This window comes from Bacillus rossius, chromosome 17 (genome assembly GCF_032445375.1).
Source record: "Bacillus rossius redtenbacheri isolate Brsri chromosome 17, Brsri_v3, whole genome shotgun sequence".
Lineage (NCBI taxonomy): Eukaryota > Metazoa > Arthropoda > Insecta > Phasmatodea > Bacillidae > Bacillus > Bacillus rossius.
The window spans coordinates 14,614,349-14,628,631 of record NC_086344.1 but is presented as its reverse complement, the minus strand read 5'-3'; the positions used below and the strand labels follow the sequence as shown (position 1 = coordinate 14,628,631).

The following is a 14,283-nucleotide window of genomic DNA, read 5'->3' as shown; positions in this document are numbered from 1 at the left end:
GAGAACTCGAGCCTCTGAAGGTTCCTGTGAGAACAAACCAGATAAAAGTTTTACATTTAATTTTATGAATACTTGTTGTTTTAAAATAAATCTTATGCAGAATCTAGATGTATGTTCAGACAGCAAGGAACTAAGAAAATTATTATTTTTGTGAAATGAGGAATTTATAGTTATGGTTTAATGGAAAAAGACAATTTGTAATTTTGAGGTAGCTCGATGGGGCTCGAGCTCTGTGAGGGGAGGGTTATGTCGCGGGTTGAAATTTTGCAGGGTTGTTGAAATCAAATTTAGGGACTTTACTGACGGGACTCTGGGCTGGCTGCTCTGTTCACTCGTCAGCGCAAGTGGCGTGACCATGTAATTGGGGCACGGGGCCGGCGCGGCGCGCTGCGGGCTTGCAGAATTTTGTTTGTTTGTTTGGCCGCGCGCTGGCGCAGCCACGGGCCGCAGTTACTGGGGCGCGCTGTCGTAACAAGCCGCGCGGTGTGGCCTGCACATTGTGGTAGAGGGGGGGGAGTCTTCCCAGATGTTCTAGTTAGTTGTTTAGTAAATTTGACTTCAATAACGAGCTTTTGTTATGGTAGGCGCGGCAGGGCGCGCGAATTTAAGCGCAAGTGAGTGGTGACTCGGGGCTCACTCAGGCGGAGGCTATGCGTCTCACCTGTGGTCACGAGTTGTTAGTTCGTTCGTGATGTAGGAATTCAAGCTTTCGGGCGGAAGCTATGGCCGACGCCAGAGGCCACGAGTCGTTTAATTTAAGTTAGGTCATAATGTAGTCATCTTCAAGCTTTCGGGCGGAGGCTATGGCCCTTGTCACTAGTCGTTTAGTTATAATTTTTAAAATGTAATGTTCGTTCGGATTTTAAGGGCAGGAGAGGCCCCTACGTTAGTTTTAAGTAATCGATCAAGAAAGGCTTTTCGGAAAATGTGAGTATGGACTTATCTTTGTTTTAATTTTAAGTATTAATTATGATTTGAGGTATTCGGAAGGACTAGGGAAGTGTTTAGTGAAGTTCTCTCATTCTCTCTCTTGTAAGGTCGTTCAATCGTTAAGGAAGTAAAGAAGAGTATTGTTTTAAATTTTAATCCCGATGTGTAAATGTTCGTCAAGAATGATGTTGATTATTTGACTTTAAGAATAAAATAATTTTAATTTAGTATTATGTTATTTTGCAAAATCTCCTTAGTTCAGCTCTCACCAGACATCCTGTACGGGATGACGAACCTATGATCCTAGGTACAGTAAAGTATTTTATGAAGTTAAGACTAGTTGATGCCAAGCGAGTTGTTTCTATGTAAAGAGCTACGATTCTCTCCCCCCTCTGAAGGTGGATCGTGACAGAAATGGCGGTGGCACCGGCTAGGTGCACGTGACAATATGATAAAGTTTGCAGCGTGAACATTTATATGTAACAATATTCATTATTTTTCTTATTTGCAGAAGTTTTTTTACAATTACATATTGCGAGTTCTCTACTTTTTTTGTTGCATAGAAAAACCAAACTTACGTAATTTTTATAACCTATTCAGTGTTCCTGCAAACGTTCATAAAAATCTTAGTTATTTTTGTCAACATTTTTTAAACCTTTATTTTTGGAATAATTGAGGTGGAGTCGTTTTACAATAATTCTGAATAAAGTTATGCAATGCCACTGAATTATTGTTTTTAATTATAGACCTCCTCGTTTTTAATTCTTAAATTTCCCTATCCAGTCTCAAACAGGGTGAATGAGATTAAATTCTTAGCGCCTTCGGACCAAAGTGCGCATATAATGATCCATTTGCATCAGTCTAAATGTTCTCCAAGCACATTGCTATTTCTGCTCGAGCATTCTAATTAAATAAAAATAATAAACTAATCTTCGAAGTGCACAACTATTATCAGTAGCTAGTAAAACCTGATCACATGTGTGTTCGATGTATTTTAAAATTCACTACCTTAGTTTCGATTTTAATCGATTCGTTGGACGTGTATGAGTGCAAACAATATCCAATAAATTGATTTCGATTTATTGAAACAAATATGTATTCTGTCTTCTTAAACTACCTTAACTGTGTAAGCTTCTGTATGTTTGTGTATTTGTAGGTTGATGGTGTCGGTTCTAAATGTTCGTAGCAACTTATCAAAATTTGATAATGTTATGTTTGTTTCTTCCTGACAGGGTGGACTACCGCCGTGGATGATAACACATCACCCTAACATTAAACTGAGAACAAGTGACCAAAGTGAGTAGAAAATTTATATTTATATAAAAAAAAGTTATTACGGGTAAAATTTGTTACTGTACAGGGTGTTTAGGAATTCGATCCACAAACTTAGTCTGCAGTTTACACATTAAAAATAATTCTAAAACATTTATTCGAATTATGGTCTCAAGTGTTTCCTAAGGCTAGTATGAGATGAATAACTTATTTAAGACGAAAAAGCAGGTGTTTTGACGATTTGTAATTAAATTTATACAACCATTGCAGAACTTGTCACGTCTTAAAATGATTTTATTGGAAAATATTTGGGTAACAACTCGTCAGAATGTGTTAGGTATAGTAAATAATTTTACGATAGCAACAAGTTTTGTATTAAAAAAAAAGTAACTTCAAATGCGTATACCAGTTTTTGGAAACATTTTAGTCGTTAATGTTTACAACTTATTTTCATGATTAACATGCATCTGAATTTTTTTCTGTCTATGGTATATATGGCAACGGCTACTGCATTTTGGATGCCTTATTCACGTTAGGATCTTAATCCAACGATAGCCCAAAGTTGACAGGGATGAAAGCCACAAACATATCCCGCAAGTTCCTAGTTTACCGAAGTAAAAGCTTATGTTAGGTTAGGTTAGGTTAGTGTAATCTTAATATATATAAATCCAGTGTCCTGGTGTTTGTTTCCAGTGAACTCTTCACCAAGTCAACCGATTTCGATGAAAATTGGCATTTATGTGTGATTAGTTCCAACTTGAGAGATAGGATAGTTTATATTTCGATTAATGGTCTTAATAATTTATAATTAATAATAAACTGATTATCAATGTTGATTGGTGTTTAAGCCCGGGAAACAGTGGGTACTTCGTCTCCATGACAACGTTGCGTGCTCCAGAGTCGGGAAACCATCGGTCGAATTTTCTATGTATTTTGGACCACGTTTTCCCAATGAAATCCTCAAATACCATAAAATTTCTAGTATTCGAAAGATGTTATATTCAAGGAAAAAAAGAAAAAGAAAAATTTCCGAGAAAAAAATTCATAAATCCAAACACAAGTCCTTTGCATTCAATGACTATATAATTTTATATCTCTAAAGATGCTATCAAAAACTGTTGTACTGCCACCAACTGAAGTTTCCCTGGCATCTTTGTTTACCACTTCGAGGAATATTTTTGATACAAAAATAAATGTGTTACATCCTAAAAATTAAAACACGTTTCCTTTTAAAAATTTTAAACTAATATTTAATGGGTAGGTACTTTTTATTTAAAAATTTAATATTTTCATTTTTTCAGACTTATAGATTTAATTCAATCTTAACACTGGAGATGTACATTCAAATTCGAGGTACTCTTTAAAATATCAAATTTGGATTCGGATTTGAAAAATAAAGTTTTACCCATGCTACTAAAAACAAATTGTCAATCAAATTAACTGATACGTATCAGTTTCATCTATTTAGAATTTAGAGTTCAAGAAACTGAATGTATTCGTCGCTAGTCTACGAATGTCTATGCGACGGAAATAGCAGTTTTTGTCGGTACACATTTGGTAGCTCAAGAGTGTCAATACAAACGTGATGATGAGGCTATTAAAAAGCAAGCGTTTTGGCAACAAAGGTAAGTTTACTAACTTGCATTGATGCGGTACCGTGAAATTTCATACAAATCCAAACGACTTACTGGGTTGCTGGCTACCCATCTTTTGAAGTTCTGCATTTTCGTGTTATGGAAATTCCATCCACTACTCAAAAATTGTCAGATTTGAGTTTCGCCCATTTCTAATGTCACAAAGTTTTCTGGTACGTCGAGAAAAACATTGTTAGCTGAATTTGGATTTAATTTCATAATTATTTAACATTCGTTACTGTTCCATTTAATTGGTTTTTAAAGTTATGCAGAGCAACAGTGTCGCATTATGCATTTTGCATTATGGTTTTATTCCACACAGTTTGTCGACAATAATACGTTCCCCCAGTAATGTTAAACGCCGTACACAGAAATGTAGCAGTTTTAAACTGTTAAAAGTGTTTATCGACATGTCATATGTAGATATGTGGCACTTTTGTAAAGTGTGTTGTATTGTATCAAGTGCTACATTTGTATCTGTGGCCGTATTGCATTATGAAATTATTGCTGTAATAGTTCCAGAATCATTAGTGTGGCAGTTTTGCATTTAATTTCGGTATATATTCCACTGCCACAACGGTGAAATCACAGCTCTCCAGACGTTGTGCGTTCGCGTCCAGATCAGATTCTTTCTAAATTCGTCTTGGTTGTTTTTAAATATTTTTGTTTATCGGTTTTGTACCACGTTTTCACGATGATATCTATGAAAACGGCTACTGTATTTGGGAAACCTTCTTTTCACAGACGAGAGAGCCAAACCTCCGATCGTGCATCTTCGGTTTTTTTTTTTTGTTCATTGTAACTCATGATAACTAAAATGGTCAATTAGGTTAGGTTAGCTACATTATAAATACTTCAAAACATTGTGGACGGTTGATTGGGTTAGGATAGCCACATTAAAGGTACTGTGAAATCATGTATACTGTTTCCTAGAGCTGGATAGCTACATATTAAAACGTTATTTGCTAAGGAACCATAAAATGATTTTACAGTATTTTTAATGTAGCTATACTTACCTAATATAACCAACCATCCACAATTTTTTAAAGTATTTATAATGTAGCTAACCTATCCTAATCGACCGCAAAATTTAATGCCACACCGGTTTATACAATCAGATAGAACGGAAAAAAAAAAAAAAAGCGAGCATGAACTTCGGGGAACTTCGGGTGTGGCTCTCTCGTCTGTGAAATGAAGGCTTCCCTTGGGATCTTAATCCAGGGACAGCCTACAGTTCCCAGGGGTGAACGCCACAGCCACAAACCGAACAGTTCCGAAGTTTACCGAAGTGAAGGTTTAGGTTATGTTAGGTTCTGTCAGTAATAAATAATAGCTTTTTTAATTTTTTTTGGGACGTTAACAAGAAATAAACACATTTGTTGGTACTTCTACGTGATATAATAATCCACGCTTCCACAAGGTTTCGAATTTTCTATTTAAAAAAAAAAAGTACTGACAGCCGCAAATTGTAATTATAATCGATCATGGCTGTATCCGAATACCTAGGGATGCGTCCATTAAGTTCACCTCCCTACATCCCTAAACAAATGCACTTACAATTTAAAGGATACATTCTAAAGTATGTACGATATCCGAATAGTTATACAGCTAGCACTACCTGTTGGTTTGTCATTGTACTAATGTGGATTGGCATTTTATATTCATGACATATAAAGGTGGGCAAGTAAAACGTAAATGAACATTCAAATTTCTAAACAATTTCGGATGATTTAAATCATTGTTGGGAATTTAAATATGGAAGAAAATTGTAATCGGGCACTTGTTGTTTCTACAAATCAAATTAATTTACTGTTTATGTGAATTATGCAAACAAATACTTATAGTATAAGTATTTATAAACACCATAATTACATTTTACGTGTTTATCTTCAAGTTCAAAATCCATTTCGATTAACTATCTCGTATCACACTCTCGTTTTTAAAGGGTTGTGTTCACAATAACAAAGCTAAGGGATGTATGGACGTATCAGTGGACGCGAGAGTCGCATTCCTAAAAATCTCGAACTAGTGGACGCATGAGAGGATGCATCGACATCCCTTGTGAGAATTCAGATACAACTCAAAGATGGCCGCGTCCATTACGATGCACTATCTATGGATCCCTTAGCTAAGGGATCCATTAGGCCACTATTCGGATACAGCTCCATGAACTGAGAACGATGTTTCTGGAGAGGGCAGTATTTTTGGAGGTGTACGAGATGTGTATGCATGTGTGCAGACTACCAGTCCTACGTCAGCCGGTGGTTCAACAAGCTGATGCCGTTAATACAGCCGTACCTTTACGGTAACGGGGGTCCCGTAATCATGGTCCAGGTACGTGAGCGGGTTTATTTATTTATTTTTTGACGTGACAACGTCTGATAAATCGATGAACGCCGGCTGCACGCACGAAAAAGGATGACGCATTGTCCCGTTACGCTCATTGTGCGCTTGCGCCGCATCTATCTCTCTTCCACTCGATTGGAACAACCATCGATTTGACTTTTTCGAGGCACATTAAACTTGAAACACTCCCATTCGTTTCCTACTTTTCCTATCATCGTCCTATCCTTAACAGAATAACACAGATTGGAAGAAGTTAAATAGCAAACATGTATACAAGTTATAGTTAAAATAATCTCTTCGTTAAAGTAATAAAAATATTTCAATTAATGAATGCAAATAAAAGTTAATTTATCAATTAAATTGTATGTTTCATTTCACTCCTTCTTTGTATCCATACAAAATAGTTATAATTCAATAAAAATTATTCAATTTTATTCATAAACGTATGCAATCATTTCATCAATGTTTTGTTATGGTGTTGTCACGTTAAACTATCGTTCGTAAACCGACTTTACAGACAACCGGTTTTTTTTAATTTCTGCTGGCTGCACGAAGGGCAGCGGGTTCGAGTCCCGGTGGGGCCGAAAACTTAGACTTCACGTGTGTGAAGCGTGGCGGACGTTGGCCGTATTTCGTGTTTCTGTCTCTCCGCCTTCCAGGAGAGGCATACTCCATCTACTTGTATACGTCGATGAGTCCTGATTATTGGCACACACCGTACCTATTTAATATACTTACAAATGTTTCAGAGCTGTTTTTGTTTTGTATTGTTATGACAGTTACACCATGCTGCCAAATTTGTCTTCAAAAAAATTGGTTGTCTGTAAAGTCGGTTTACGGACGATATTTTAACGTGACAACGTCATAACAAAACTTTGATGAAATGATTGCATACTTTTATGAATAAAATTGAATCATTTTCCTTGAATTATCACTATTTTGTATGGATACAAAAGAAGGAGTGAAATTAAATCTACAATTTAATTGATAAATTTACTTTTATATGCACTCATTAATTCAAATATGTTTATTACTTTAACGAAGAGATTATTTTAACTATAACTTGTATACATGTTTGCTATTTAACTTCTTCCAATCTGTGTTATTCTGTTAAGGATAGGACGATGATAGGAAAAGTAGGAAACGAATGGGAGTGTTTCAAGTTTAATGTGCCTCGAAAAAGTCAAATCGATGGTTGTTCCAATCGAGTGGAAGAGAGATAGATGCGGCGCAAGCATACAATGAGCGTAACGGGACACAGTGTAACGGGAGCATGTGCGTTACGGGACACTTTTTCGTGCGTGCAGCCGGCGTTCATGAATTTATTAGACGTTGTCACGTCAAAAGGGTCAAAACTATAAGTACTACGGTTTGTTAGGTCATAAAGTTATATAGGTAATACATAATTAACTTAAATCTGAGATAAGATTTTTCGGCTACAATCCCCTTTAAGAGCGCACAGTTTTAATGAAAATTTTAAAACCATTAGGTGATTAAAATGATAATATTTAGGTTTTGCAATAAATAAGAACGAATTTAATAGTGTTCATGTACTACGGAAATTATGACTTTTTTTTACGCTAATCCTGTTTTTTTCTCCCTCCTTGCAGTAATGATTCGTCTTATCAAAAATTGTTTCCGATAAAAGTTTTAGGTAAAAATTATAAGATTTACAAAAAATTTGAACGGATTCCATCGTGTGTCTACTAAGGGAGTTATAAATATTTTTGTTTCCCAAACCTTGATTTTTCCACCCCTTGTAGTTATGGTTAATCGTCCTATAAAAATATACTTAGACAACAATTTTTTGTATTACAGTACACTCCCTATTTAACGCGGTTGTCGGGGGACATAACTTTTACCCGCGTTGTTGCATAACCGCGATGTTTCGATGTGACCAAGGTCAAAAGGCATAAAACACCGCCTGTGTTCTAATAGGTCGGCAAGCACGCACAGTATAGACGGCCCGCCTTTGTGCGGACTTTGCATCCGCAGTTTTCACTAAACGCGGGTGAAAAAAAAAAAAAAAAAATTGTAAATATAAATATTAAATGTTGAATTTTATTTTTTATTTTTCCGCATGCCGCGCACAGTTTGTCGCACGGCCTACGAGCGCGCCACACGCCGCCATACACACGTGCGGCACACAAGCTGCTGCCAGTCTCGTGGTGTCAGCCACAGTATCTGCTTCGTCTGAGTGTCCGTAACAAAGTAAGTGCAGTGTGTGCGGTTACACACGATTTTGTGGTCAAAGTCTTCTAAATAGAAAGGCCATAGTAATACTTCAAACCGAATATGAATCGCAAAGTACCGAGTTTGATTGACAAAATAAAAATTCTAGATTTACGTACTTACAAATAGCGTGTCTTTTGCAGAAGTATGCAGCAGATACGTGAAAAACTATTCTAGCATTCGTACAATATAAAATAAAGAATCGTCTATCGTGTAAAGTGGTTAAACTTTGTTATCCATGCTTACAGTAAATTATAAATGGTCACATGTGGGATACAAAAATTGCGCCAAAATAATTTTAGCGCAATCAGTGGCGCCGTATTAAAAAGTCTGTTAAACGTTGTCTTTACTTATTCCATCAAACGCTGTGTCGAGTTGCTGAGTGTATGTGGCTCGGCTCGGCAAGTGTTATATTCCCCAGCCTCTGGTTAAAGGTCGGGAGGCCGCTACACATAAACATTTCCGGGGCTTGTTTACTACCTCACGGCAAACGTGGTACAGTATGGTTCACGTAAGTATTGGGCCACTGGGAATTCCTCGGCAAAGATTAAAATTACGCTAGCTGATTTACTTTATTATTTAATGTTAAAACATTATACCAAAGTAAAAAGATGAACGTGTATAATACAACGAATAATATTACGTCTGTAGGTTCAAGTTGTAACAAAACATTTATGTGTCTCCGCTTGTCAACACACGTGACCACGAGAAGTGTGCAGACGGAAATGAGTGAACTACTCAAGGTCACCAGACTTCCCCCCTTTCGGCTTAATCGCCCCTCTCATCACTGGCGCTTATATTCCACTCCTCCCGTCTACCCGGGTGTCTTGGTCGCATATACTCGGCTCGCCTCTCCCCTCCCAGCGCTTGCCGTCAACCAAACCTATCCAAAATCAATCCCCAGCCGAGTCACGCTGGATAATGTCGCTGGACGGTGGGCTTTATCGGGTCCCCTGTCCGATGCTTTATTTGTGGGTTAAAAAAAATGTTAAGAACTAATGTTTCAGAAAATAACACTGGGCTGGATTGGATCATAATTTGAAAACACTACAAGATAGAGGAATAATGTACGGAGATATCTTGTTTAGAATTTCACTGCGGACATTTTCTACGCCTAGGCTTTTTTCTGCCCGATGCTTAGTTTGTGAGTTACAACGCAAAATTATCCTAATCGGCTGTCAATCATTTATTCCATTATTGTTACAGTAGAAACTCGTTAATCCGTGACGCGCTAATTCGGGAATCGGATAATCCGGGACGTTTAAAAGTGCAGAAAAAAAAAAGAAGTAAAAATTGTCAGCGCTTAAAATTAACGTCACGCGGGCCGGCGGCCGGCGAACACTGCAAGCCTTCGCATGGGCCGCCAAACTCTGCAACACTGTTTGTACCGACCCTTTGTGTCGTCCCCCTTTCAGCTGTCACATTTGTCACTCTTTAAACTTGAGGGGGATGTCTTGACTTCTGCTTCCCGTCTCCCTTTGTTTGTTTCCACCCGCCAACGCACGGCAGGCGCCTGGCGAGTAGCGAGTGACGTGTCTGGCTGGCATTCGGCTGGACGAAGTGGGATGATTGAGAGGGAGGGGGAGGGGGGGGGGGGGAGCTACCCAAAATTTATGTGTGCAAGTTCAGCACGATCTTATCTTTCTCTCTTCGGCTGTTGTAAATGACCGTGAACTAACGGCTAGGCAGTGCCGTATTTTTTTAAGCCGAGACTAATTCGAAGACGGTCTTTACCGTGAACGGATTATCCGGGTTTATTACTTTTTTTTACAGGATTTTAATTAGCCGGGCATCGGCGGGTTCCAATTAACACGAATAATGGAGAGTTTACCATTTTTTATCCATCTGCTGCCAAGGCGCAGTAAGCCTCGGTAGATGTTACGTCACATGACCTTGGCCTTAACCCAGCTGCACGCCGGTATCTGAGAAGCTTGACAAGCCCTTCCGGGCTTTAATCGCTAGTCCGTGATTATCTCGGTCCCGACCATCACGAATTAACGAGGTTCTACTGTGTTGTTATTATTATTATTATTATTATTCATTTCTGATTGGGGGACATGGTTTGACCCGCGATATACCCGATTCCGCGATCTATCGGGGCGCGGTATACCGGGAGTTTACTGTACTTCGACGAGTTATAATACGTTCAAACGGATGTGATATTAATCATATTATGAGAGTTATAGCGATTATTTCTGTTTTTTTTTTTTTCAAAAACCTTCTTCATTTCTACCCCTTTGGTCGGATATAACCATTAACGAACTTAACCGAGATTTTCCGTAACTATATTTTATGTATTACTGTGGAATTATTTTGTGCAAAATTACGGCAGTTATCGTGTCCATAAAAAGTTATATATAAGTATATACACTTTAGAATTGACGATGGTTTTGGGCTCTACGTCACACCATGGTAACTGCTACAATAGGTAGTATTTCGTCGAAAGCTACCTAACTTGACGGTATAACATTTGTTGATTCACAACTTTATCTAAAAAATGAAAAAAAAAAAAGTTAATTGGTTTTATTAACGTTAAATTTTTTTCCCGAGTCAAAATAATGATATAAAGAAGGTAAAATCACATTACGTTCAAAAGTCACACCCCGATTCAGCTCCGAGTGAGGTTGTCGTCCTGACGTCGGCGTGTGGGGGAAAGGTTAGTGTGCTAGACGTGCGTCGCAGTTCCCGGCCAGCGCCTCGGCGCTCCGTGGTGGGGGACGCACCACAACGCCGAACGTACAATAACGCCGAAATACCACAACGGCCGAATGCCAAATTGACTACAACGCCGACAGCTAGAAAACTGCTGTGTACCACAACGCCGAAATACATTAACCCCGAAAAATGTCATTGTAGAACTGCCACAAAGGTTAGGTTTGGTAAGGTTAGCAAACAACTTTTATTCAGTTGTTAATTTTGCTCCTGTGCCCCCCCCCCCCCCCTCCTCCCCGCAGCAACAGTTTTCGGCGTTACTTTATTTCGGCGTTGTGGTACACAGCAGTTTTTATAGCTGTCGGCGTTGTAGTCAATTTGGCGTTATGACAGGGCCGGATTTAGAGGTCTGGAGGCCTCGGGGCAACAGAGGAGCGGAGGCCCCCTGGCCCCAAATTATTTTCCAAATAAAATGAACAATTTTTTTTTCAGTCGAGTTTTCCAATAAATAATTTGTGAAATCAAGTAGATTCTCTTAGTATTAAAAAAAACATACATGAATATAATCGGAGACAAGAATTATATCAAAGGAAAAGATGTTTACTAGTGTTTACTTGTCGGAATTTGGAAGATTTTTTTTCCCCGAAGTCTCTATTGTGGTTTGTGGGGGCCAGGGGCGCAACAACAGGGGGGAAAGGGGCAAGGGTATTTCCCCCCCCCCTCTTAAACCTTGAAATGGGGGCAAACGGGGGCAAAGAAAGTGCTGTGTAATCAATTTTTAGATGATAAAACTGCTTAAATAGCACCATTTTCCACCTTGAAATACAAATTTTCCCGGGGGAAGAACCCCTGGACCCCCCGCTTTAATAAGGGGGGGGGGATCGACGATTCTTTATAAAAAAAGGTATATTGTCCCCCCATCCCTTTTGGAAATTTAGTTGTTGCGCCCCTGGTGGGGGGTCTTCCGTTTGTGGAGGCCCCTGGGGCTTTCTTTCGCCCCGGTTGCCCTCGCCTGAATCCGGCCCCGCGTTGTGGTATTTCGGCGTTGTGGTATTTCGGCGTTGTGGTATTTCGGCGTTGTGGTATTTCGGCGTTGTGGTATTTCGGCGTTGTGGTATTTCGGCGTTGTGGTATTTCGGCGTTGTGGTATTTCGGCGTTGTGGTGTTCAGGCGTTGTGGTGTTCAGGCGTTGTGGTGTTCAGGCGTTGTGGTGTTCAGGCGTTGTGGTGTTCAGGCGTTGTGGTGTTCAGGCGTTGTGGTGTTCAGGCGTTGTGGTATTTCGGCGTTGTGGTATTTCGGCGTTGTGGTATTTCGGCGTTGTGGTGACGACCTTGTGGTGGCCGGCAGGTGGAGAACGAGTACGGCAGCTTCGGGGCCTGCGACAGGAACCACACGGCGTGGCTGAGGGACCTGCTGCTGTCGTACGTGGGCGACGACGCTGTGCTCTTCACCACCGACGGCGCCGGAGTGGGCTACCTCAAGTGCGGCGCCATCGACGGCGTCTACTCCACCGTCGACTTCGGCACAGGTGCGTCCCGCGCCGGAGGATACTGGCAACATCACCAAGCCTCTTTGACGTGACGACGTCTAATAAACCGATTAACGCCGGCTGCACGCACGGAAAAGGATGACTCATTGTCCCGCTACGCTCATTGTACGCTTGCGCCGCAATCTATCTCTCTCTCTCTCTCTCTCTCTCTCTCTCTCTTCCACTCGATTGGAACAACCGTCGATTCGACACTTTTTTCGAGGCACATTAAACTTGAAACAACTCCCCATTCGTTACCTACTTTTTCCTATCATCGTCCTATCCTTAACAGAATAACACAGATTGGAAGAAGTTAAACAGCAAACATGTATAAAAGTTATACATAGTTAAAATAATCTGTTCGTTAAAGTAATAAACATAATTTGAATTAATGAGTGCAAATGAAAGTAGATTTATCAATTAAATTGTAGATATAATTTCACTCTTTCTTTGTATCCATACAAAATAGTGATAATTCAATAAAAATGATTCAATTTTATTCATAAAAGTATGCAATGATTTCATTAATGTTTTGTTATGACGTCACGTTAAACTATCGTCCGTAAACCGACTTTACAGACAACCAATTTTTTTGACGTGATAACTAGAGACCTGTAAAATTCGCGGATTCATTTCGCGATAAGATAAGAGTCCAAATACTTTTGACATTATTTTGCTTCAGTGATTGGGACACAGTTTATCTGAAGGACTCTGGGCCAATGAAAAAAAGCTTTAACAGAAGAATTAGCGAATCACGATCATTCCAGTCAACAGGTGTTACGAGTCGGTAACCAATCAGCAGTTGTAATTTGCACGTGTGCGTAGAGGATCATGGAATCTATCCTTTAAGGATTTGAAATCGCGAATTTTACAGATCTCTAGTGATAACGTCTTATAAATCGATGAACTTCGGCTGCACGCACGAAAATGCATGACTCATTGTCACGTTCCGCCTGAGCCGAGCGTGCAAGAACCGGCCAACCACCGTGCGAGAAAATCTTCTATAATATCAAACAGGTTAAGGCGGGCCTTTTAAAAGCAGCAATTTAAAAAAAAATTGTTTTATTTGTCCAATTTCGTCATTTCAAATTAACAATTTATTGACAGTGATTTGATTTCAGTTTATTTCTATAACTAATTATTCGTGATTATATTTAAACAAATTATTTAAATTAAATTTGCTAAAACTGTAAATAGGCTAATATTTGAAAATTAAAAAGAGTGCAATTTTTCATCAATGTTTTCTTATGACGTTATCACGTAAAATTATCGTCCTAAACCGACTTTACAGACAACCCCCTTTTTATTTATGGCTTAGTTTTAAATTGTAGGTTGGTGGTCTCTTGGTGTTTTTTTTAGTGAAAACTTATTTAGCCACGTTGAGCGATTTTAGGTAGAGGCAAAATTTATGGGTTCGCGTCACCGACATGCTAGTGACGTGTTGTGCCAGACTGGCGATTCGCAGCGGCCTGTGTACATGTATACGCATACATACACTAATACATTGTATATACTCGACTGTATCATGTGCGTGTTGGACTCTTTTTTTTGATGGGTAAAATCTTGAGTTCGCATCACCGACATGTTGTAGTAGCGGTAAGTGAAGTTTGGTTTATCATGTATTCACGTGGTCAAATTAACAGTTTGGATATGACAAGAAAAAAAATAGCCAGTCATGGGGACTGTCAA

General features: G+C 39.1%; 1 protein-coding gene across 2 annotated transcripts in view; it reads left to right on the top strand.

Annotated features, from left to right (window-relative positions):
* LOC134540718 (beta-galactosidase) overlaps positions 1-14,283 on the top strand; it is a 92,287-nt gene that overhangs the window by 46,810 nt on the left and 31,194 nt on the right. For both annotated transcript variants that reach the window (XM_063383613.1, XM_063383612.1), the window contains exons 4-6: positions 2,163-2,226; positions 6,076-6,170; positions 12,414-12,594. In XM_063383613.1, coding sequence (XP_063239683.1) covers positions 2,163-2,226; positions 6,076-6,170; positions 12,414-12,594 — 340 coding nt within the window. The remainder of the gene's footprint in view (positions 1-2,162; positions 2,227-6,075; positions 6,171-12,413; positions 12,595-14,283) is intronic.